This window comes from Acinonyx jubatus, chromosome B3 (assembly GCF_027475565.1).
Source record: "Acinonyx jubatus isolate Ajub_Pintada_27869175 chromosome B3, VMU_Ajub_asm_v1.0, whole genome shotgun sequence".
NCBI lineage: Eukaryota > Metazoa > Chordata > Mammalia > Carnivora > Felidae > Acinonyx > Acinonyx jubatus.
The window spans coordinates 32268686-32293693 of record NC_069386.1 but is presented as its reverse complement, the minus strand read 5'-3'; the positions used below and the strand labels follow the sequence as shown (position 1 = coordinate 32293693).

At 39.7% G+C, this 25008-nt stretch overlaps 1 protein-coding gene across 1 annotated transcript in view; it reads left to right on the top strand.

Annotated features, from left to right (window-relative positions):
* Positions 1-1244: 1244 nt before the first annotated feature.
* The window catches only part of NEO1 (neogenin 1), a 240805-nt gene continuing 217041 nt past the window's right edge, over positions 1245-25008 (top strand). Inside the window, 2 exon segments of the mRNA XM_027067729.2 lie at positions 1245-1380; positions 1878-2193. Of these exon segments, the coding sequence (XP_026923530.2) occupies positions 2067-2193 (127 nt within the window). The 5' untranslated portion in view covers positions 1245-1380; positions 1878-2066.

Genomic DNA, 25008 nt, shown 5'->3' with positions numbered 1-25008 from the left:
GAAGTCATACCTGAAAATCAGTCTGTTTACTTTATTAACCACAACTCATATTTCTTCAACTGGGGAGATAAATGTAAGCTTCATTTTAGAAGTCACATTATATATTTTATAGTTTTACGATTGAAAATTTTTCAGACTTGGAAAAGATATCTGAAAATTAACATTTGCAAGGCAATTTATAGTTTCCAAAGGGCTTTTTTCATTAATTATCTCAGAAAACTGAATAATGATGTGAGTATTAAAGGTTAATTAAGCAAATACTTGTGAAGTAATTGGGAGGTAATCTATTTCCAATTTAACAGGTCAATCAGGGGTATTTGGAAAATATTTTGCTGGCTAACAACTCTAACCAAAACAAAAAGATATTTAAATTGTTTCCCTAGTGGAAAACAATAAGCGTGTCTGTTCTTTTAGGAGTTAATTGTTTCAAAGAACTGGGATGAGGACTCCTAATACCACCGTTTTGATGACCTAAGAGGTTTTACGAGGAGCCTGAGCTCTTCCCTCCTAATGTTAACGCAAGCCTTACGTTGCTTATTTTGGCACTTCAGAATAAAAGAAAATATCTGAAGAAAAATAATTACGAGAAGGCATGCAAAGATGTGGAAATCAAAGAATAAAGCCACCTTATGGCAAGCAACATATTTTGGTTATTGACTACCCAGGGCAGTGAACAAAAATCCAAACCATATTAAGACGTGACTCTTCAAGCGAATAACCACACAAAGAGATTTTCTTAAATTTTCCACAGCAGTATTCCCATCAGCAGTGTAACTTACAAACTGCTTTTCCCCTAACTCTGGGGCTGCCTCACGATGACCAGGTGTTTAAAATCACATTCCTCTCGCTCCCGGTTTACCGGCTAAAGACGTGATTTCGATTCGAGAGAGCGAAGTGCTCCGCAGAGGTATAGGTAAAAGGTTTGCTACAGCTGGAGCATTAGCCTTGGGCCCCCGCTCGGGCTGGAGGGGTGGACACCGGGCACCTTTGTCTGCGCCCTGCTTCCCTGGACCCGGGCCGAGCGGCGCGGGTGGGGGCGCGGGCCCCGGCCCTGTCCGGGGAAACGCGCGGCGAGGGCGGCCCGGCCTGGAAGCTGGAGGTCAGCAGCGGCGCGGTGGGCCCCCTCCCACGGGAGCCGCGCCAGGTCCCAGCAAGAGCCGGGCGGGATCGCTATTGTTTTTGGCGAGCACATAAATCCCCGCGCCGACCCTCTGTGCACCCAGGTTTCCTCCCGGAGGCCATTCGGTTTCCTCTGAGGCCCTATATAGAGGCCCTGGGCCCAAGCTGAGGAGAGCTGCACGCCCGCTCCGGCCTCCCGGACAAGTCTAGGCTCGGAGCGCGTCTCGCCCCAGGTCTCCGCAGCCCGAGGCGTCAGGGGAGGTGAGAGAGGGGGATTGCTCCCCGGGGCAAGGAGAAGGCGGCGGGGGCGCGCGGGGACGAGGGGCTGCGGCGTGCTGGCGGCCACAGGGAGGAGGAGGATCCGCTTCTCCGGGGTTTCCCTGACGCCAGCAGCAGCGCCCGGCGCGCGCGCCCCGCGACAGTCCGCGGCTCCGGGCAGGGAAGGGGGAAGGGAGCGGGCCCGCCGCCGCGGCCGGCGAGGCGGCAGCCGGGATTGGAGCGGGGGCGGGCCGCTCGCGGAGCCGAGGGGGTGCGGGCGAGAGAGGCGCGCGCTTGCGCGTGCGCGGGTGTGCGCGCCCGGGGCCCCCGCCCCCCACCCCCGCCGCCCGCGGTCTCCGCCCCCCTCGCGCTGGTGTGTGGAGTCGGAGTCGGCGGCGGGTGGCGGCGCCTGGAACCTGGAGACCGACCCCCCCCACCCCCGGTCCGGAATGTACTGACTCCCCCTTCTCTGCTCTCCTCCCCTCTCCGCCCCCCTGCAGGAGGGAGGCGCCCCCGAGTCTCCCCTCCCGCGAGAGGGGCCGCGCAGGCCGGGCCGGGCGGAGCAGCGGCGGCGGCGGCCGCGGGAGCCGAGCCTGCAACGAGGGACCGGCTGAAGCGCGCGGGAGGGAAGGAGGCGAGGGCTCCGCGGCGCTGGCGCCGCCGCCGCTGCCGCCGCTCGCGGGGCAGAGATGGCGGCGGAGCGGGGAGCCCGGCTACTCCTCGGCACCTCCTCCTTCTGGCTCTGCTGCCTGCTGCTGCTCGGGCGCCCGGCGCCCGCCGCGGCCGCCAGGAGCGGCTCCCCGCCGCAGTCACCAGGTAAGCGGGGGCGCGGGCCCTAGAGGAACGGGGTAGGGGCGGGGGCGCGGCACCCGCACCGGCGGCTGCGGTGTTTTTGTTTAGGATCCTGGAGGAAACGTGCAGGAACTTCTCTGCCGTGGCTCAGGTTGCCAAAGAGAAAGGGGGTCGCGCGGGGCGGAGAGTGAAGTAGGCGGGCGGGGGCGCCGCCGGGGGAGGGGCGGCCGCGGGGGCGCGTCGGGGGCTCCCGGGTCTAGTTCTGCGCTTTGTACCCGGAGGCAGGTTCACCCCTCGCCTCCCTCCCCTCCCCCAGGCTCATCCCACTTGTAAGAGTGGGACATTCTTGTGCTCACACAAGCACCAGTAGAGGCCACTACACACTTCATTAAATAAACAATCGCATGGCCAATTCATTAATTTTCAGGAAAGGAAGGGGGAGGGGGGGGCTTGAACTCCACCTTCCCTGGCCAGGGATTTCCCAGCTGAAGTCCCAGGGAAGCGCTGGCTGATCTCGAGGGACTCCTCGTGCGGGGATTGTAGCCCCGAGGCTGCGGAAGAGAGGGTGTCAGAGGGGCACAATTGCCTCCTCACAACCCCTGTTGTTGACTTAACTATGAGGGCGCCTTGGAGAACCGCTCTAACTGATTATATCTGTTAGTGTTTCCGTTATGAGATGCCTCTTCTTTCCTGGGGGTTACGAGGATATTTACAGCCTGGTGATTGCTCTTAACCCAGGGAATTGTCTAAACACTGGATTTTAAGTACTTTATGTTTCCAAGTGGCAATATATATATTTAGCCTGAAAAGCCTTTTTCAGGTGTTATTTTTAAATATCATTGATTATTGAAATTACCTGCATCCCTGTTTATTTAAGGGAGCGAATGGACCAAACGCCAAGCCTGCCTGTAGACCTCACAGCATAATACGTTGAGAAGAAGCGGGACACACGCAGCAGTTGAAGGGCAAATTAGCATATAATCTGTTTAAATTGTTTGACCAAGGTGGTATATCACAAAACTTGACAAAACTCTCACCTACTAGTATGATATCTGAACTATTTGCATTTGAAAGTCATCTGATGGGGAAAGTGGCAGCTTCTAATCGCTGAACCTTTACTTGTTTTTCCTATTCATAGTGAATAGGGTTTAAAATCACGCTGCAAATGTAACTTTACTGATAAACTTTCTTTTGATTTTCTTGCAGAATATTATTAGCTCATGGCTTTTGTCAGTGTTAAAGCTTTAACTGTGAATACCAATGGGCGTTATCTAAACAGCAGTATAAATAACTGTTTTAGTATCAAGCTTGCACTTGCACATTCAGCCTGTACCTAGTTCAGAATACACATTTTGGGCCTGAACTGTAGGTAACTGATCCAACCTTTCTATTCTTGGGGATGGGCAAGTAACATGTAACTATTTTGGAAGACAAATTCCTTCTTGCTCTTAATTTATATGTAGTTCATATTATGTATGTGTTAGGTAATTGGTGGAGTTTGTTTAGAATTTTGTCAGTAATTTTGAAAGTAAAGTGCTAATAATTCTATCAGGTTAATGAAAGTAATGTAAGCAGTCTGTTAGAAGTGGTTGAAATATCTATTTCAACATTGATTCAACTGATGAGCTTTTATTTTGTGCTGAGGAGGTGCAGGCATTGCTTAAAATGTGTGTCCTACCTTCCTGGAGCTTTGAGTCAGGTGAGTGGGTGGGAAGGATAGTCATTAAAGTGCTGATTATGTAATTAAGTAATTGTGATTAACACTAGAAAGGAGAAGAAGAGTGTTTGAGAAAGTGTATACTGCAGGGACCTAACCTATTGGGGTGTCAGAGTATCTGAGAAGTGAGATCTGAAGGGTGAGTAGGACTGGAGGCTGGGAGGCTCGCAACTAGTTAGTGATATAGTGGCAACTAGAACACAGATCTGATTCTTTTTTTTTTTTCCCTTCAGTGTTTATTTATTTATTTTTGAGAGAGAAAGAGCACAAGCAGAGGAGAGGCAGAGAGGGAGACACAGAATCCAAAGCAGATTCCAGGCTCTGAGCTGTTAGCACAGAGCCTGATGTGGGGCTCGAGCTCACGAACTGTGAGATCATGACTTGAGTTGAGTCTGATGCTTAAATGACTGAGCCACCCAGGCGCCCCAGTACACAGATCGGATTCTTGGTTCAGAGTGCTTTTCCCAAGCCACCTTGCCTCATTTCAAAAGTGAAAGGAATAACGGCAATAAGGAGGGGCTGGTCAGTTCTGTCATACGCTGTGGAGAGATCAAAGGAATTGAAAACTGAGTAAGTGGCAACTGAAACAAGTGGTCAGTAAATCACATGTCATTTGTCAGTGGTTTTAATTTTTTTATTTTTGGAGAGGGGTAGACTCAGAAACCTTTTTGTAGGGGATTACAGTGAGTAGGTGGTAGGGGATGGAGGTATTTGGTAGAAAAAGGAGAAAATTATAGAGCGTGGGACAACAGGATAAATGGAGTGGCTTTCCAGTCTAGGGTACACGTTGAGGAGGACAGAGAAGGGGAGGAACTGGTGATAGAAAATGGTCAGCTGTGGTGGAGGGTTAGAAATGATTAGGCATTTAGGCACACTATTTTAGGAAGGAAGGAAGGGGAGATTTGATGGGTAGGGACCTAAGGAAAGACATCAGGGCAGAGCAGCCTGCCTGAGCAGTGCAAGTCTTCTCTAATCAGAGTGAGGGTTAAGGAACGGCCATTCCGTAGAATTGAGATGCAAGAATGGGGAAAGTTAGGAAGTCAGCTCAGCTAAAATCAGTTTGAATATAAAGTAGACTAGATCAGCTATTTCCACACTTTGTCCAGCAACTTTCTGTATGCCAAGAGCAGAATTAGTGAAGTTTTAATCCAGTATTGGTTGCTTATGAGTTAGTTGAAACACGTAGAAACCTTTTAAAAAAACTTTTATTAGGGTAGTCCAGTATTCCATTCCTTGGTCAGAATGCAAAGAAGTATTTGATGCAGTGCCACAATGGTGGTGAGGTTAGCCTTGACTTAGACATCAGAGGTTTTCTGTAGAGGTCCTGTAGCCTAATTGCTCACTTAAGGGAAGAATCCTCTTGTCAGCATCTTGCATAGATGACTCTGTATGCACTGTTTACTTGGTGATGTGATTCATTACCTCACAAGGTGGTCTATTCCTGTTTTGAATAACTTCTGTTAGTAAAACTTTGCTTTATGCAGTACATTTAACTTTAATTTTCACCCTTCCCACCCTTCTTGATTTTTCCCCCCTTTTCTCTGGCCTATTTTGACATCACCCTATCTCTAATTCATCCCTTACTTTTGTGATCAGTTGTTATTCAAGTTTTTCTTTCTCTCCCTCATTAAATTTGGGTATCAAAGTTGATCTCATTCTGCTTGTCTTCACTTGCTACCTGTAAGCTAATGACTCTCCTAGACCACTTTTCTTTATGTACGACTCAGTAGCTTCACTGAATAGGCACCTTACATCATACGATACGGAAGGTAAAACTCATTTTTGTTCCTCTTCTCTCCTCCTTCCTTCATCCCCTTTCTCTAGACAATAACAAACCAGTTCGTGGCCCAGGGTTCTCACATTTTTGAATGATTGCATGGACTTGTCTTCCTGTGTTACCTGTCTTGGGCATCTCTGTTTGCCATTCACCTAAGTTGAGGTCTAGAAGTCATCCTGGACCCTCCCATGTCCCTCATTCCTATAGCCAATACTTCTATTTGATTTTTACCTCCTAGATCTTTCTTGAATCTGAATCTTTTCCTCATCATCTCCACTGAGACTAACAATAGTGGTCTTATAATTAATCTCTTTATCTCCACTGTTACCCTCCAGACATCTGTCCTCCAGCTGGAATGAGTTTTCTTATGTCCTTTTCTGAGCTTGCCACACTCCTACTTATAGTCTCTTATTAGTGTTCCACAGCTTGAGTGTTAGAGTCTAAACTCCTTGGCCTGGAGATTGTGAAGGCCCTTTGTGTTTTTTACCACAGGCTTCTCCCATCCTCCAGTTTAAAGCCTCGCCTGTTGGCACCTGTAATGTGTACCTGGTGTTCTGCCACATCAGATTTACTGCAGGGCTTCATGTTCCCATGCCTTTGACATGCTGTCCTTTCTTCTTGTTAACGCCACTTCCCACCTTGTCTACTTCTGAAGTTCCTATTCATCATTCTGTGAATTTTTCTCTACCATCTCACTGCCCAAAGAGAGGTAGAGTCCTCATTCTCTGTGTTCCCATGGCTTTTGAGTACTTTTTGTCTTGTGGTATTTTCTTTTCTCCTCCAGTAGTCTGAACCTCTTGAAGTTTGGGACTTCTCTTATTTACCTTTTGTGTAGCTAGTGTAGCATAAGCATCTGGCAGAGGGGGTAACCAGTAAATGTTTGTTGAATGAATGTTGAATTGCCTTTGTTTCTACCCCTTAGGGCCATATAGCACAACTGGTTTCTTTATATGATGGCCTTTCATGTGTCTAATCACAACATTTGTGTGTAGGAATGTCACTTTCCCCTCCTTCTCCTTTCTTTTTTTTTTTTTTGAAAAATTTTTAATGTTTATTTTTGAGAGAGAGAGAGACAGAATGCGACTGGGGGAGGGGCAGAGAGAGAGGGAGACATGGAATCCGAAGCAGGCTCTAGGCTCCAGGCTGTCAGCACAGAGCTGGAAGCGGGGTTCGAACTCATGAACCGTGAAATCATGACCTGAGCTGAAGTTGGACGCTTAACCAACTGAGCCACCCAGAAGCCCCTCCCCCCCTTCTCCTTTCTAAATTAATTGTCCTTTATTCCTTCAGCCACTCCTCACATTACCTAGTTGTCTGCCCCTTTGTGAGTTTGGTCATCCTCTTGATATGCTATGGTTTTAGCATTTATTACTTTTGTCATCTTTGGGAAGATCAGTGATTTTACTGAGTCCTCTGTAAATAGAGACTGATGCTTGCCTAACAGGATGAGGCATAAAAGAGTGTAGATTTCCAGGAGGAATGTTCAGAGGAGATAAGAAATGTGGCTATTCTTAGCAGACCGTATGAAAACTAGTATGGGATATGGGATAGAGAAAAAAGACTTAGGGTATGAGGCAGAGGATTTGGGATATGACTCCTGGTTCCATGCTTTTTGTATCTGATGGGGGCTATAGGCAGGCAAGAATAATACCTTGCTTATGTAACTGGATTCTCAGAAAAATGAAATGTGAAACTGCTTACAAACTGTAAAGTACTGTATCTTTGTGGGATGGTTTTAATATTTCTTTATGAACTTTTTAAAACGGTAATTCTGTTAAATTTTTGAAAGTGTAGATTTTTTTTCTGTTGGCTTAATTGATCATTGTTGGTTTCTTTATAAGTTTTCTCTACATTAATAACAAATATTGGGATAATGTTAATCTCATTACATGTGGAGGCTTTGGGCTCTATTTAATAGTCTTTTCCCAAACATTGTATTTTATTAGTGATTTTTGTGTGGTTGGGAGGTGTTTACCGTGTCATCGGTAGGTATTTTGGCTTCTAGGTAAAATCACATCAGTAACAGGAGAACAGAAGAAATGACCATAGATAAGATCAGATTAACCAGATTAGCTACTTGAGGTTAGGAAAAATCTAGTGTTTATGATTTTAAAACATTGACTTTGCCATGGACCACAAGCCAGTGAAAGATATTACAATATAACCCAAATTTTCGATTCATTGAGAATGAAAAGAGTTTTTTGATTAAAATTTTTTGGATATAGAGACAAAGGTCATTTAGAACCACTGGTGTAATCTTGGTATATTTCTTTCTCGTTTCTGTTAATATGGCACATCATTGTTACATTATAGTCATAGTATATGTACAACTTTATATGTAGATGTTCTCCCTTAATGGTTATGCCAGCCAGGTTTTGGTTGCTACATTATCTTTAATTAATTAATATTTATTTTTAATTTTTGTTTATTTCTGAGAGAGCGTGAGTGTGGGAGGTGCAGAGAGAGAGTGGGGTGACAGAGGATCTGAAGAGGGCTTTGTGCTGATAGTAGAGAGCCCGCTGTGGGACTTAAACTCACCAACCGTGAGATCATGACCTGAGCTGAAGTCAGACCCTCAACTGACCGAGCCACTTAGGCTCCCCTTAAGTAATTTTATTTAAAAAAATTTATTTTAAGAATAATTAAATATATGTTTGAAGTAAAACAACATAGAATTAAAGTATCACTTCTACCAACAAATCCCGTTTTTACCAATAAATAACCACTTTGAGTATTTTTTCTCCTGCATTTACATATGTATGTGTAGTTTTATTTTTTACACATAAGCAGGATCATACTATCTATTGCTTTCCAACTTCATTTTGTTAAATAAGTGTATTCATTTTTTAAGTTTATTTATTTTGAGAGAGAGAGGGAGAGAGCATGTGTGTGCACACGCATGATTGGGGGAGGGGCAGAGAGAGAGAGAATCCCAAGCAAGCTCCACGCTGTCAACACAGAGCCTGATGTGGGGCTTGATCTCATGAAAGATGAAGTCATGACCTGAGCCAAAATCAAGAGTCAGATGTGTAACCAACTGAGCCATCCAGGTACCCTGATTTTTTTTTTTTAATTTAACAATGTGTTGGAAATATTTCCAGTATGTATAGATTTTCCTGTAGCCATTATTGAAAATGTCTGTGTAATATTCCAGTGAATGAATATGACATTAATAGTGACCAATAAAAGTGATATTTATTGAACAGTCACTGAACTATAGGCATTTTGCCAAACTCTTTTACATGCATTTGATTCTTTATGCCACTTTGTAAGGCAGATGGTAATATCCAGCCATTCTACAAATGTGAAGAAGTTGGCATTTGAATCCAGGTCTTTTCAGCTCCAAAGCTATGCTCTTTATTATACTGCATACCTCTGCTGGTATTCTCCTGTTATGGATGTTGAAGTTGTTTTTAGAATTGTGCTATAATAAAGAATGCTGTCATGGACATCTTCCTGCCTGTGGTCTTTCATTTTATATTTTGGATCCCCACAAATGGGGTTATTGGTGAAAAGATAATTTTTGTGTGTATATGAGAGTCAAGGTTGCATTTTTTATAGAAGAGCAATGATATCATTAAGAATAATATCATTTACTAGGACTTGTACAACTTTTGCAAGACAGTTTCACCTCTGATTTGAACTTTGAGTACTTAAGTCCATTATTTTAAAATGCAGGTCCTATAGCTTTTCTGTTTCATCTGTTAACTGCAGGGGTTAATTACCAAATTAATAGGTAATCTCAAAGGTCCTTTCTACCTTCACGTTTCTATAACTCTGAAGTCTATAAAATTGGTGGATATCTAAATGACCTCTATTTAGTTCTTGTGCTTGAACACTGATCATTTCTGTTCTTGGATGCAAGAATTAACCTTTTGTCATTCTTTAGAGGTCGTGTTATTGTACATTTTTTTTTCTGGTATGAAGTTGGATATGATTGGAGAAATCTTTTAAGTTGCTTGTAAAGGATTGTGTGTGATTTTGTGTAAAAATGGATTTATTGGTGATTTCAAGAAATGAAGATTTAAGTGTTAAGAAATTGTGAGATATTTTAAGTTGCAGTGTTACTTGCAACATTAGATGCTTATTCTTAGGCTTATAAGTGATACAAAGTAAATTGCCAAGGATCTGACTGAAACCAGCCGATTTTGATTCCTCCTTTGGATTCCCTTATGTAAAGAAAGGGGAGAGAGAGGAATGGATGTTTTATATTGTAGACATTAGTACTTAAATTCTTCTTGAAAGGAGTTGGTAGTTGGCAATCTGAAAATCAGATGTGTGGTTTTTTTGCTTCTTAAAAAGAACCATGAAGGGGTGCATGGGTGGCTTAGTCAGTTAAGCCGACTTTGGGCTCAGGTCATGATCTTGCAATTCATGGGTTCCAGCCCTGCATTGGGCTCTGTGCTGACAGTTCAGAGTATGGAGCCTGCTTCAGATTCTGTGTCTCTCTCTCTGCTCCTACCCTGCTTGCACTCTGTATCTCTCTCTCTTTCAAAAATAAATACACATAAAAAAACTTTAAAAAATGAACCATGAAAATAAGCCCTTTAAAATTATTTTATAGCAAGAATTTTTATTTTTTAAAGTTTGTTTATTTTGAGAGACAGAGATAGCATGAGTTGGGGAGGGGCAGAGAGGGAGGGGGGAACAGAGAGAGAGAGATAGAGAGAAAGAAAGAAAGAGAGAATCCCAAGTAGCACAGAGCCCAATGTGGGGCTTGAACCCATGAAACCATGAGATCATGACCTGAGCCGAAACCAAGAGTCAGATACATAACTGACTGAGCACCCAGGCACCCCTAGAACAAGAATTTTTAAATTTAATTTTCTAGTCAGTTTTTCTGTAGCCAAAACTAAAAATTTAGGTAATTTTGGCTAGTTGCAAATATTATATTGATGGCTAATTATGCTCTGTAGAGATACTAAGGTGAATTGTACTAATGGTTTCTTTCCTTAGGAAGCCTTAGTCTAATAGCAGAGATAAGACATACTCAGAGATAATAGATAACTTAATTTGGAGGGAGAAAGTGTCATTACTGCTGTAGGTGGAAGTACAAATTCTGGAATCACTGTATTACTGTTAATCAAGTAATAGTGCTACTTTTCTCGTAATTTTGGTTCTATAGCGTTAGAGTAGTCCTAACTTAGTTTTACCAAGTCGGTAGACTAGAATTCTCAGAGGGGGTTATTTTTCATTTCCTCTAAGTGTTATGGTTACTGGAATGTTTGAATATATGAGAAATCTAATAGTGAGCTGTCTGGGGGTGCAGCTACTTCCATGACCTCAGGAATCCCGAGATTGATTATACTGGTTTTCAGGATTTATTATTGGTCAGTAATAGCCAGTAAAACTTGGTGATAAGTCCCGGGCAAAGGGAATTTTTAACATGATACTACATGGAAATTGGATACAGAATATTTGTTTTTCAGCTGTAGAGTAAGTGAATTAAAGAAATCACTTAGATATATTTATATTTATATACATATATACATTATATGTTTATATACATACAGAGCTTATATACATAAGGTATAGTTAAGTTGGTAGCATTATAATGTACAAATTTAGGGACAGAATAACAAATTATGTTTTATTGATAACCTTTTATTCATAGCATAACTTTTAATGTAACATTAAAATTTTTGTAAAATTTAAGGAATTTTTTTGCTGGTCATTGAATGTGTTACAAGTTTGAGGTGGGGTTATTGTGTTATTTTTTTAGTATTTTAATTTATTTTTTGAGAGAGCAGAGTATAAGCAGGGGAGGGGCGGAGAGAGAGGGACAGAGGCTCTGAAGCAGGCTCTGTGTTGACAGGCTGCTAGCAGTGAGCCTGATGTGGGGCTTGAACTCACGAACTGTGAGATCATGACCTGAGCCAAAGTCAGACACTCAACCAACTGAGCCACCCAGGCGCCCCAGGGTTATTGTGTTAAATTGATGTAGTGTTACCTTAAGTATCCAAGGGATTGTGGGTATGCTTCTTACAGCAATAACCCCTTTATTAATAATCTACCTCACCTACATAGAATTCAACCAATATGTACCCTTACCTCTAGAATATAACTGAAGATTAGGGAGTAAAAGAAATAATTTTCAAAGTCTGTGCAACGAAGTAGGTAAGTTTCTCAGAATCCCAAAGGTCCTTGTTTAGAGCCTATTTACCTTAAATTCACGTGCAGCTCTAACAGATTGTACTGTCAGATTTCTAATTCCATTGCTGATCAAAAGTGCGTAGAAGCTATCTTGGGAATGCCCCTTAACAACAGCAAGTTGTGTCCTTTGTAAGGAGGAAGATTCAAAATAAGATTATAAATGAGACCTCCCCTAAACAGAAATAATTGTCTCAGCTATGTTAAGGAAAGTTTCTTACCCTGTCACCGCTAATGGATTTTGCCTGCCCCTTGCTCTTTCTTTTCCCCTCATACTATAGGTAGTTGCTGACTGGGAGATATATCTTCCCTTAGAAATCTCTGGAGTCTGAAACAAACAAACAAAAAAACAAAAAGAAAAAAGAAATTTCTGGAGTCTCATCTCATCTCAAACTAATATGGGCTGGGTTGACCCCTGAGGTGGGAGAACAGGAAATGTGCATAGGAAGAGGTGAGGCGGCAGGGCAGGGTTCCTGCTCTGCTGGTCCCTGCCCCTCTGGCTATGGAACTTATCTTTACTAGCAGCATCTCTAACCCTTGTTGCTAAAATATGTATTGAATAGGTATATGAATTTTTAATTTTTATGTAAAATAAAAAGGGAAATCATACACTTCAACCTTTTCCCCAGGGATCATCACTCTTGATAGCTATGGACTTTCTGTTTTATATGTACAATTATCTTAACTATATAATATTTATATAATTAATATATATATAAACTAACAAGTTGGGTTGTGCTGTGCATACTGTCTTCCAGCTTGCTTTAAGGACATCTTTCCGTGTGAGTACATATAAATTTATCACACCTGTTTTGATAGCCTATGGTATTTTTATAGATTTTTAAAAATTTATTTAGCCAGTTTCATTTTGATGCTCCCCATTTTTTTATTGTGAACATATTCAGTGAACTCATTTGTACAAATGTCTTTGTGCATATGTTCAAATGTATTATAGAAAAAGTCTGTAGTTGTGACATTGTAGGGTAAAAGAGCACATGTGTTAAAATGTTTGATAGTTATTTTCCAAATTTTTCTCTGAAAGACTGACTTATTCTCCTGTCAGCAGCAAGTGAGACAGTGCTTGTTTCCCCACACATTTGCCAGCATACTAGTTATTTTCAGACTTATTAGTCTTGCCAGTTCGATCGGTGAAGAAAGTATTATCTCTTTAAATTTTATATCTTAAAATTGTTAATGGGGACGCCTGGGTGTCTCAGTCGGTTAAGCCTCCAGTTCTTAATTTTGGCTCAGGTCATGATCTCACGGTTCCTGGGATTGAATCCTGTGTTGGGCTGTCAGTACAGAGCCTCCTTGGGATTCTCTCTCTCCCTTTCTCTCTGCCCCTCCCACTGTCTCTCTCAAAATAAATACATAAACTTAAAAAAATTGCTAATGGAGTTGAGCATCTTTTCAGATTTTTATTCATGGTTTGTTTCTGAGAATTGTCTATTCAGGCTTTTTGTTCATATTCCTATATTATTTCTTGAATCATAGGTTCACTTATAAACATAAATTCAACAATACATAATTAAGAATGGGAACAATTTAAAATTTTATAATTGTTAAAACTCTCATGGTTGCTTGCAGTTTTCAACTTAATGAAGAAGTAAACTGAGAAATCAAGTCAGTCTGCTTCTCTGACTTCTGCTGACCACTGCTCATGTTCACTTAATATGGTTTTGTAAGCTCTCAAACTATTCTATTTTGAAGGGAAATAAGTTAAATATTTTATTCATTGATTTGAGTGAAAAATAGAAATTGAAACAGATCCAATACCTCTTTTAAGACAGGACGAGCAATTTTGGTTCACAGTGAGTAAGTTCAGTTAATCAAATACTTGAATGTCAGTTTGGCTCAAGGTACTAAGTGGTTTCAAGTGGAAAATGGATTAAGAATGTAGCAGGAGAGACAAGTTCGAGGGACAGGGTATGATTTCCATTTTGGACACCTTGAGCCTGAGGTGCCAACAGAACATCTCTGTAAAGATATTACAGAATTAGGCTCAAGTGAGAAACATGACTAGACCCCTGGCTAGAAATGTAGGTTCAGGGGGCAACTGGGGATGGCTCAAGTTGGTTGAGCGTCCAACTTCAGCTCAGGTCATGAGCTCCTGGTTTGTGAGTTTGAGCCCCACATTGGGCTCTGTGCTGACAGTGAGGAGCCTGCTTGGGATTCTCTCTCTCTCGCTCCTCCCTCCCCACCTTCAAAATAGATAGATAAACTTAAAGAAATGTAGGTTCAGGAATTATATGGATAGAGCTTCAAGTCATGAAGCTACATCATATCACTGAGGAAGGAAAAAGAAAACAGAGGGCAAAAAGACTTGAGCATAGTTGGGTGTCCAAAGGAAGGGAAATATTACCCTGTCTACAGAAGAAAAGGACTTAGAGTCAGAGATATGTAACATAGTAAAGTTCATTTCACCTGTGGATATCTTATTCACAAACATCTGTATGACTAAATGGGACAGTGCAAAAGTAATATTGGTTCTTTTCCCTACTTGCATGGCATAGCCTGGGTTAGAGTGCTAGGCAAGGAGAGGGGAGGCTTCCAAACACCATTCTGAACAACTTTAAATTAAAAAAAAATATATATATATATGTGTGTATGTTTATATGTATATATATTCACTTACCATCCTGCTGGACTGAGGTAAAAGGTGAATGAGTAAATCTATGTATGTGCTTAGAACAGAACCTAGTTTATCTTGATCATTCATTAAATGTAAACCACTGTTATTGTTGTTTTTATTTTATAAACTGGATGGAGAGCCTAGCTAAAAATACGTGAAAATTAGATAGTGCTTATGTAATTTGTTCTGTATTTTTACTTGATGGCTGTATATATAATTAGATTGTTAAATGAGGGTGCATATGTTGAGGACAAGGATTTGTTTAGTTTGGAGTATTTGGTTAAAATCTTAGAGGAGGTAGGACTTGACTTGGTTTTGAAGGCTTTTTAGATGGGTAAGTTTTTTTGGCAAGGGGGATGAAGTAAAGCACAATAGGGGTCAAGGCAGAGTCAAGGCAAAACCAGTTGAAATGTTCTTGATCAGTAAACTATTTCTTGAAAGGTTCATTTTCTTTTTATTTTAAAGTTTATCATTTGTTATGAAGTGGAGAGGTGATTTCTCACCTGCTAAGAAGGTCGTAGGCCAGATAATCTTGTAAAGATTGTGATGCTAAAAAAGAAGCTGGAGACAGTGTTTATTGCAATTTAACACCTGAAAATTAACCTTATCATTACATACCTGCTTTTTAAGACTTTGTTTATCTCCTGGTAGATGTTATAGGCATCTTTTATGAAACATTGATTTGTCTGAAGTTTATTCAAAGTTACAAAAATAAGCTTCAGGATAATGTGTATTGTGAAGTTCTGAGAAGTTAATTTTTTCCACTTTTGAAGAAATGTTTGTTTTCAAAACATTTTTGTGGAAGCTTTGTAGGGGAGTGAACTTCTTTCTTCAGAGTAGCTGTAGTTAAGTAGAGATTTTGCAGCTTCAGAATTAGTTTTATTTGTCAGTCATTAAAATTTGTGGGTAAGAAGTATCCGATAACATTGTGGTAATAACTTGGTAGTCAGTTCCATTTTGTGCACATTTAAGTTTTAAAATTTGCCTCTGCATATGCACGACAACTTGATCTTGATATCAGATTCCTGTGTCATAGTCTTTTTCTTTCAAAACTCCCTGAACAGTTCTTTTCCTCCTCTCTTCATTTAATGTTGTACATAGTATTAATATCTAGTAGATCTCTTTAATTTTTTAATCTGTATATTTGTAGAATTTTTTTTAGTGTGTGGACTTTGAGATCTAGAAATTTCACCAGGCTCTGACTAGGTGGGAGTTTATTAATTGATTTTTTTTTCAACCTGGTACAGTGGAGCTGCATTTTAGTTAGGCATTAGATTTAAAGTCTGTAAGTAAAGTGAAGACTGCCTATTATTACATTTCCCTTTAACATTCCTTAGACAGGTCCACCTTGGAGGTTGATACTTCATCTCTCAGTATGTAGGGTATAGATGGTTTTTCTTTCTAGCATTGGACCAGATTATTGCCTTTGTTAAGTATGAACAAAGAGGAACACTTACATTTATATTGTTCAAAAACATTTTTTTTTTTTAACTCTAGAACTGTGGTGTGATGAGATGCTCATACTAAGGCCCACTGGAGCTGAGCTCATCTGGGAGAATAAGTTCATGTCTCAGATTGCATGTTCATATTGAATGGCAGGTAGAATGAGTTGTTCTGTGTGTATTATTTCACATTTTCTCTCACCATATATGGTTGAATTCTTTTAACTTAAAATGTCCGTATGATGTGATTTCTCTGTTTAGTGAGTCTTTTTGTTCTGAATGCACACATCTCTGTTGGGGTAGGACAATTTTATTTATTACCTATACTCTTTTTTTTTTCTGGAATTCCAGAGACATTTGCTCTCTTATGTCTTTCCTCTGTGACACTCTATTTCTCCTTTTTTGTGTGTGTCACTTAATAACTGTATTATTAGATGAATACAGATTTGGAACATTATCTTTTTCTGGTGAAAATCATGCTATTTACCTTAAAGTCTACTTTTTCTGATATTAATATGGCCCTATCAGCTGACTTTTTAGTGGTTTAAGTGTTTCTGTCCTTTTATTTTCAGTCTTTTTGTAGTCTTTATATTGCTGGTGTAGCATATTGTTAGGTTCTCTTTTTTATTTAGTCCAATGGTTTTTGTCCTTTTACTAGAGTGATCAGTCTATTTACATTTAATGATACATTAGTGGTATATTTGGCTGATATATTTGGCTTTTAAAGCTTCCATTTTATTATTTACTATTTGCTTTGCCTGTTCTGTGTTTTCCTCTCTTTTTCTTGCCTTCTTTTGATTATTTTCAGTTGTGCAGTTTCTCTTTTAGCTTACCAGTTATATATATTCTTTTTTTTTAATTTTTACTTATTTTTGAGAGAGAGAGAGAGAGAGTGTGAGCATGAGTTGGGGAGGGGCAGAGAGAGAGGCAGGGAGAGAGAATCCCAAGCAGGCTCCATGCTGCCAGTGCAGAGCCTGACTCGGGGCTTGAATCCATGAACCATGAGATCATGACCTGAATTGAAATCAAGAGTCAGATATCTAACTGACTGAGCCACTCAGGCACCTCTACTGGATGTATATTATATTCTTTTGCTCTTCATTTAATGGTTCCCAAATGTATGTTTAACTACTTTTCCCATTTATTGGACAATGTGAGATTTTTAGAATACATTAATTCTGTTTGTTCTTCACCTCTGATTTTTGTTATTCTTGTTACGTATTTTCTCTTTATATTTAAGGCTTATAAGACATTATTATTTCATAAGTCATTATTCAATTAGATTTATCCATATATTAACTTCCTTAGTTACTTTTCATTTCCTTCCCCATCGCTGAGCTTCTATCTGGGATCATTTCCTTAGGCTTAGAGAATATCCTTTAGTATTTAGTTAGGAGTTATGTCTGCTGGAGGTGAATTCACTCAGTTTTTTTATGTTTGAAAACATCTTTATTTTACCTTCAATTTTTGGGCAGGGGGTGGGAAGCACTGGGTATAGAATTCTAGTAGATAGTTTTTTCTTTCAGCCCTTTAAATTTGCCATTCCATTGTCTGCTGGGCTCTATCATTTCTGATTAGAAGTTAGCTGTAAGTCTTAATTTCTTCTTTTTGTAGATAATGTTCTTCCCTCTTTGATCACTTTTAAGAGTTGTTCTTTGTCCATGGTTTTCAGAAATGTGACTGTGACATGCTTAGTTGTGATTTTCTTTGTATTTATCCTGCTTGTTGAGCTTCTTGTATCTATAGGATCACTTTAATCAGTTTTGGAAAATTCTTGGCCATTATCTCTTTAAATATTCTTCCCTGTTGGAGTTTAGTTCACTTAGGTTTTTGAATCCTCATCACACTGATGGGTTCAGAATGACTGGTTTTTGTAGCTTATCTGCCCTGTTTTGGTTATTAGGGTAAGGGCAATGGTCTCTTGTGACTTTCTACATTCCAACCAGAGGCAGCACTCCTTTTATTGATTTCTAAATTATGTTTATTGTATTCTTCAGTTACAGAATTTCCATTCTCTTTTCTTCTGTAGTATCTAGGTTCCTGCTGAAATTCTCCCATCTTGTATTTTTATTCCTTTAACCCATTCTGTCATATGTATTCCCATGCATGTTTGCTTTTATGTCTGCTGTTTCTCCTTATTTGGGGGTTGTTTTGTCTTCTTATGTACCTGTTTGTGATTGAGGGCCAGGAACTATGTATGAAAACTTATAGAAATAGTTTGAATGATGCTATCTTCTTTCAGAAAGGATTTGCCATTGCTTCTCTTCAGATATGTGGTTATACTAGAGACACTGACAGTGTCAGATCACTTCAGGGCTGGATTTGAAATTACTTAAAATGGAGCTTCAGCCCCTATGAGTTGAAATATTTTAGGGGCACCTAGGTGGCTCAGTTGGTTGAGTGTCTGACTTTGGCTCAGGTCATGCTCTCGCGGTCCTTGAGTTTGAGCCCATGTCGGGCTCTGTGCTGACAGCTTGGAGCCTGGAGCCTGCTTCAGATTCTGTGTCTCCCTCTTTCTCTCCACCCCTCCCCCACTCATGCTCTGTCTCTCTCTGTCAAAAATAAATAAACATTAAAAAAATTAAAAAAAATATTTTAAGTTTACCTTTACTTCTTGGATGTAGCCCATTGAGGTCCTGATCCACAGCTTAAGGGGTTCACCCTCTTCCTTGACTGCCCTCACTCATTTTTGTCCCTTCAGGGATTGAATTTGTCAGAAGCTAAGCTCATCTTTTCATGCTCTTCAGCAGTAGTGGCCTTTAGAATCTGCAGATACTTCTAGATAAAAAGCAGCTTCAAATACCAGATTTGTCTCTTTGGATTTTCTCATTTTCCTGATATTGGTCCCTTAATTCTTTATCATTTTGATTGACTTCACATAGATATTTTCTATTTTGTCTAGTTTTTTTTTTCCCCCCCCCAGTCATTCCAGTGGAAAATTTGATCTGAACCGCCTTATCTGTCATTTCTGGGAGCTGAACTCTCACAATGCCCCTTTCATCTTTTCTCTTAATTGTGTTCTGTGAGGAATATTCAAGCTTGTCTAGTTTTTTGCCATGTGCAATCTGCAATTTATTGCCCCTATTGTATTTTTTTGAAAAATCATTCAGTTTTGTGGCTGAAAGCAGTCTTCCCTTATGTCAGATTGCTCTCTCTTCGAATACACAGCATTTTCTTAAATTTGGGGGACTTTCTATACTTGAGATTTCTGCATTTGAGAATTCTAATGATATTTGAAAGTTTGTTCTCTCTCATTAAATTTTCCAGGGAAAAATGTTGCTCCAGTTAATAGAAAAATCACTCCTTTAGCTTCTGGGTCTTTTCTGGTATCCAGGAAGGGGGCAATGGGGGCTGGTAATTGTGATGATGGCATGGTGTCTGTGTATGCTCATTGTTGCTGGTAGAGGTGGTTTCTTTTGAACTTGTGTGGAGTCTTGTTCTGATGTTTCAGGTCCAGATGAAAAAATGAAAAATTTTAGATTTGCAGTAATTTTATATTGCTAGATCATTGGTTTGCTGATCTGCAGAGATTAGGGACAAAGTATCGTCAGATAGCTGGGAAACAGGGAGGTTTACTGCTAAAGCATTTGTTTTCAGTGCTGAAGTAAAAAAAAAAAAATTACAACTTAATGTTGGCAATTGGTTGTGGCATTAGCAGTGCCTCTTCTCTTTTTGCTCCATCATTGAACTTTACTTAGCACATTATCTGCAACATGAATGCTTTGTCAGCCTTTTTACTCAGCGACTTCCTAGTCCATACATGGTTGGTACTCTTCTGTGATTTTCAGTGGGCTACAGACTTTTTCCCCAGGTTTTTTTTTTTTTTTTTAATTTATTCCTTTGGTTATTTCAGTGGCTATTGGGGTGGAGTGTTGGGTGGACGTCGGTTAAATTCATGAGCTCAGTTTTGCTGTCTTGAATTGATAATCTACACTGTGTATTGTTTAGTCTTTTTCATTTGGCTTGGTTTGGTGTCTGACTCAAGAATAGTTTTATTATTTTCTTTTTACTTTTATGTATATATAGGTTATAATGCAATTACTGAAGGACTTTAAAAGACTTTTTAAAAACTTTTTTTAAGTTTATTTATTTATTCTGAGAGAGAGAGAAAGCATGAGTGGGGTAGGGGCAGAGAGAGGGAGAGAGAATTCCAAGCAGTCTCCATGCTGTAAGCACAGAGCCTGATGTGGGGCTAGAACCCATGGACTGTGAGATTGTGACCTGAGCTGAGATCAAGAGTTGCACGCTTAACTCACTGAGCCACCCAGGCACCCTGGAACTAATTAACTCTTATATGAAAGGAACTCTTTGGTAGAATGGGGCATTTTTTATTCTACCTTTTTGTGAATGCTGTGTTCCCAGGGCTGTGCCAGGTTTTGTTTGGGATTACAGACATGGGCAGAGATTATGTATCTGTTGTGGCAGAGATACCTTTCTCTGAGGCTGAGAGACTTTTCTTTGGGAGAATGAAAGCACCAGTGTTCATTTAAAATTTTGATTTTTTAACCCGTTAGTTACATTGTTGAATATAAATGAATGTTTATAAAGATGTTGGTAATAATTAAAAATTTTTTAAAAATATTTATTTATTTTTGAGAGAGAGAGACAGCGTGTGAGCAGGGGAGGGTCAGAGAGAGAGGGAGACACAAAATCTGAAGCAGGCTCCAGGCTCCACACTGTCAGCACAGAGCCTGACCTGGGGCTTGAACTCAAGTACTGTGAGATTATGACCTGAGCTGAAGTTGGACTGAACCGACTGAGCCACCCAGGTGCCCCAAGATGTTGATAATAATTTTTATGTATGTGGAAAATGTTCCAGTTAAAATCTTGTTTATAATTTTGATTTTGTTACTTATTACATATACATATATATATATATATATATGATACATTTCAGTTTATTCTCTGACCAGGTGATCATATATTATCAAATGTAAGGTTTTATGTTCTTTATATGATTGAATTTACTCCTGTGTTACACATATGAAAGGAGGATGGCATGCCCTCTTTTTTTTTTTTCCTCTAATAAGGAATCCAGTTCAGAATTTAGTAAGGTAGGACATGAAACAGAAAAGTAGAAGCATTATATATTCATTTTGCAACTTTTTACTTAGGGAAAGAAGAATTAGGAATTTGCTTTAGCCTTATGTGTGGAGTTTGCCAGTCTGGAAATCATGCTTTGGAAGTGGTTTGATAGATCAGATAAAGAAGGAATTAGGAAAAACAGGCAGCTGGGGCCAAAAGGTGGATTGGAAAAGAAAACGTCTAGCTTCATTATGCTGTTTCAAGAAGAATCAGGTTATTTCTGTTATAGATATAAACTGCACTGTAAGGAGAGTTGGCTGTCTTCATTTTGCATCCAACAAGAATAGTATAATTTAGGGAAAGCTATTAAATTGAATCTTCCTGACTAATGCTTTGTCATGATAGGAGTTAATTTTCTTTATATGTTCATGTTAGGTTAAATACATTATTTATGTAATGTTATAAACTTGGTATGACAAAGTACAGTTGCTGCCAAGTTTTCAGTTTTTAATGCAATAGCTTTCACACTTTTTCATGTGTTAGAACATCTGGAAGTAGTGGAGTGCTTTGTGAGATATTGTAGACTATTAATACCTTTAATTACATTAAACAAATGTATAATTTATAAGTTGTCAATATGACTTATATGAAGGTAATTCAGTTCAGTAGTTCAGTTCAGGAAATATTTGGTGAACATTTATTGTGTACCATAACACAGGATAATTTCATGATGAAAATGAATCATAGAAGAGGTAGAAGAAAATAGGAGTGAGTTTTTTCCCTCTCATACATCAATGGTATTTATAGTATCTTGTAAGACTAGTTTGAGATCTTCACAGGCACTGTTTTCCTTCAGCCAATGGCAACATGACTGAGTGATTCTTCAGGTGTGGTCACTACTTTCAGGGCATCATTATACATCTACTGAGACAAAATTTTTGGCTCAGGATCCTGGGAATCTGCATTTTAAGAGCATCTGAGTGGTTTCTTCTACACAAAGCTGGGGACATGTTTTCTAAATTGACTGAGGAAAAACTCAGAATATTGCTTCTGATTTTAAAAGGAATAGTATTTTAAGATGAACTTCCTCTCCAAGGAAGAATATAATCCATATGATGGCGTAGTTGCTATTTATTCATTTGTATTTGAGAAATATCTTTTTATAACTATGAACATTTGGAATATTGAAAGAGAATTCCATTTCTCAGGAAGTCTTTTACTTTAGTTGTTTTTACATGGAAATAATCATATCTAATGACCGTTAATAGTTTTTCAACTATAAAACGTCATTAGAATTTGAACTATATTCCATTAATAGAATATCTGGAAGATTCAAAATTATAATATATTTCTAAAAGTTTTTTGCTTTTTTGACTGCTTCAACATTTGGTAGCGGGAACATAAATGAAAAGTTGAACTGAAAGTCTTACGTATATAAACTTAAAACTAATCTTTTTCCCAGTGAATTTCAGACTGGTTCACTCGGTAAAGTTCGAGGAGTACATACTGCATGTCAAGCTCTATATTGGGGCCATGAGAACGATTAAAACTTAAACCCTGTCCTGGTAAGGTTCAGATGCCAGTGGGAATAAGATGGGGAAGGACTATATGTAAACCTTTGATTTGTGCTTTGCCTAACTTTAAGGAGTTTGAAACTTCAGTAAAAGGTAATTAACCTAACCATTATGATACATGCAAGGAAAAACCTGAGTGTGTTTGTGTGTGTGGAGGTGGGTGGTGGTCATGGTGTTGTCTCAGTTAGGCCATTACATTAGTCTGGGGAGTCTACAAAGATAACTTGGATTAGGATGATGGAGGTGGGGAAAAGTTTATGGAGTGGAAAGATATTTAGGGGATGGATTGGATATTGTGGTAAGAGACATGTCCAAGATGGTTCCTAAGTTTCTTTAGGATTTATATTGCAGTATGGATGGTAGTATTTTGGCAAGGAAATAAGTTTTTAGGGGACAAAAAGAGCATGAGTTTAATTGTGGACTTAATGAATTTGATAGGCCTTTGGGTCATCCAGGGGGGCGTTGGTTCCAATCTGGAAAATAGAAGACACGGGTTGTAGATTTATGTTATCTGCTTAGAGAGTGGTTGAGTTGAGAAGGATGGCTGTTACACAGCAAGAGAGGCGAGTGGAGAAATAGGAAAACCAGGGGGAGGGTTGTATCATAGAAGTCAAGAAAGGAGTCTCAGGTTTTGCTGGAAGAGGAGAATGTCTTTTGCATTTATCTATCCACAAGTTATTGGTGGCCTTGCTAACAGCTTTAAGTGGAATTTGGAAGCAGGTTGAGGGACAAGTGGGAATGGAGGAAGTGAAGACTGAAAAGTTTCAGAAATTTAGCTGGGAAGACGGATGACTTGAATGTGGGTGAGGTCTACTGTGAGTGAGGTGTATGTTTAATTGGGAGAGATTCGTGAGTGTGTCTAGAGGGCAGTGGGAGGGTAGTTTGAATATACAAAGAAAATGAAATAATCAACAGTGTAAGTTTCCTGGGGAATATGGGGTTTGTTCTGAGCATAAATAGAAAGACTTGGATTGGATCGGAGAAGAGTGGTAAGGTCACTCTTTAACTGGAGGGAAGGAGCATGAGAATAGGTGAATATTCTTAGTAAGGAAGCAAGGCCTTCTGTGCATGAAGAGGATTGAAGTGTAAGAAATAGTTTCCAGGCGGGTTGCGGAGTTAGTTGATCAGAGAGGAATCCTCCTCATATACTTTTTAAAGTATATGAGAATTTACCATACTGGAAGAGTTAACAAGATTTTAAGTTCTATGGGGATAGCATTGTTTTCTATGCTCCCCCACCCCCCATCTGCTGGGGGAGGTGGTCCACGAGCATCTTGGCAATAGTAGGTTCTCAGTAAATATTTACCCAAAATTAGAATCTTAAATGAAAAATTCATAAACAGTAACTAACTCTTGACTGACAAATGGTAGAATTAATAAGTGAAAGAAGCCTCTTCCTATAACAATGTTTAATATACCATTTCAACAAATTTCTCCCTGCAGCCTACTAAGCTTTTTTTCTTTAATTAAGTACCTGATTTACACAGCAGATTTTGCTCATTTGAGGCCTCAATCCTCGTCTAAACAGATGAAGGTAACAGCTCAGGTATAGTTAAGATACATTGTAAGTGCAGTCAGGATTTCACCTCAGGGCAATTCACTTCAGACATCCATCTCTAAAGACCTGTTGTGTCTAAAAGTGGGGACTTTTATAACCAATTCCCAGTTATTCAGGGGCTAATTAACTATTTTATTTGTCTCAAGATTAGGTAATTGCTTTGCTTCTCACTGTCTTCTAACCTGGCCCTCTGTTTGGCTATTTTGTTAGTGTAAACTCATGAGTAAGACTGGGAGAAGAAAAACAGAATATAGATAAATTAATGGCTAAAACGAAGTTTTCTTTGGCTTGTTAGTTTTTCTTGTGCGTTTGTTTCTGTGGTTAGTTGGAAGCTGTCAGAAATGACTATAATATTCAGTGTAATAAAATGAGTTTTCAATATGCGAGGAAACCCTCATGTTATTTAGATTATAAAGATAATTAAGGCAGTTCCAGGCAGATAGTATTATTTTCTTATGTTTGAAGTAGTATGGGCATATGGCTCACTATGGGCAAGGAGTAGCCCTTTTCTCTGTGTCCATTTTCACACCCCTGTCCGTGTGACTGTCCCCGTTCTGTCAGTCTTCTTCGTTGCCCCAGGCACCCCCAGCTTCCTTCCTTGCTTTGCAAGCATATGAAGTGCTGGCATCTGGCGACCTGGGCAGACTATACGACCAAGGTCAGGCAGGGTGCAGAGGTCAGGTAGAGGAATTCAAATTATGATCACTAGACCATGACCCTCTAGGTAGTGGCCATGAGTTTTATCTCCAAATCCTCAGGAACTAAGACAATATTTGGAATATGATTTGTCTAGAAATATTTATTTGTGGAAGGATTTTCAAAATTACAAAGTCATAGTAGGGATGATTTAATTTATCTTTCTGCTTTTATAGATGAGGAAAGTGAGGCTTAGATTGAGTAGCAGTTATTTACATATCTGTGACATGGCTAATTATACTTTAGACTGTACATAGAGGTGAGTCCC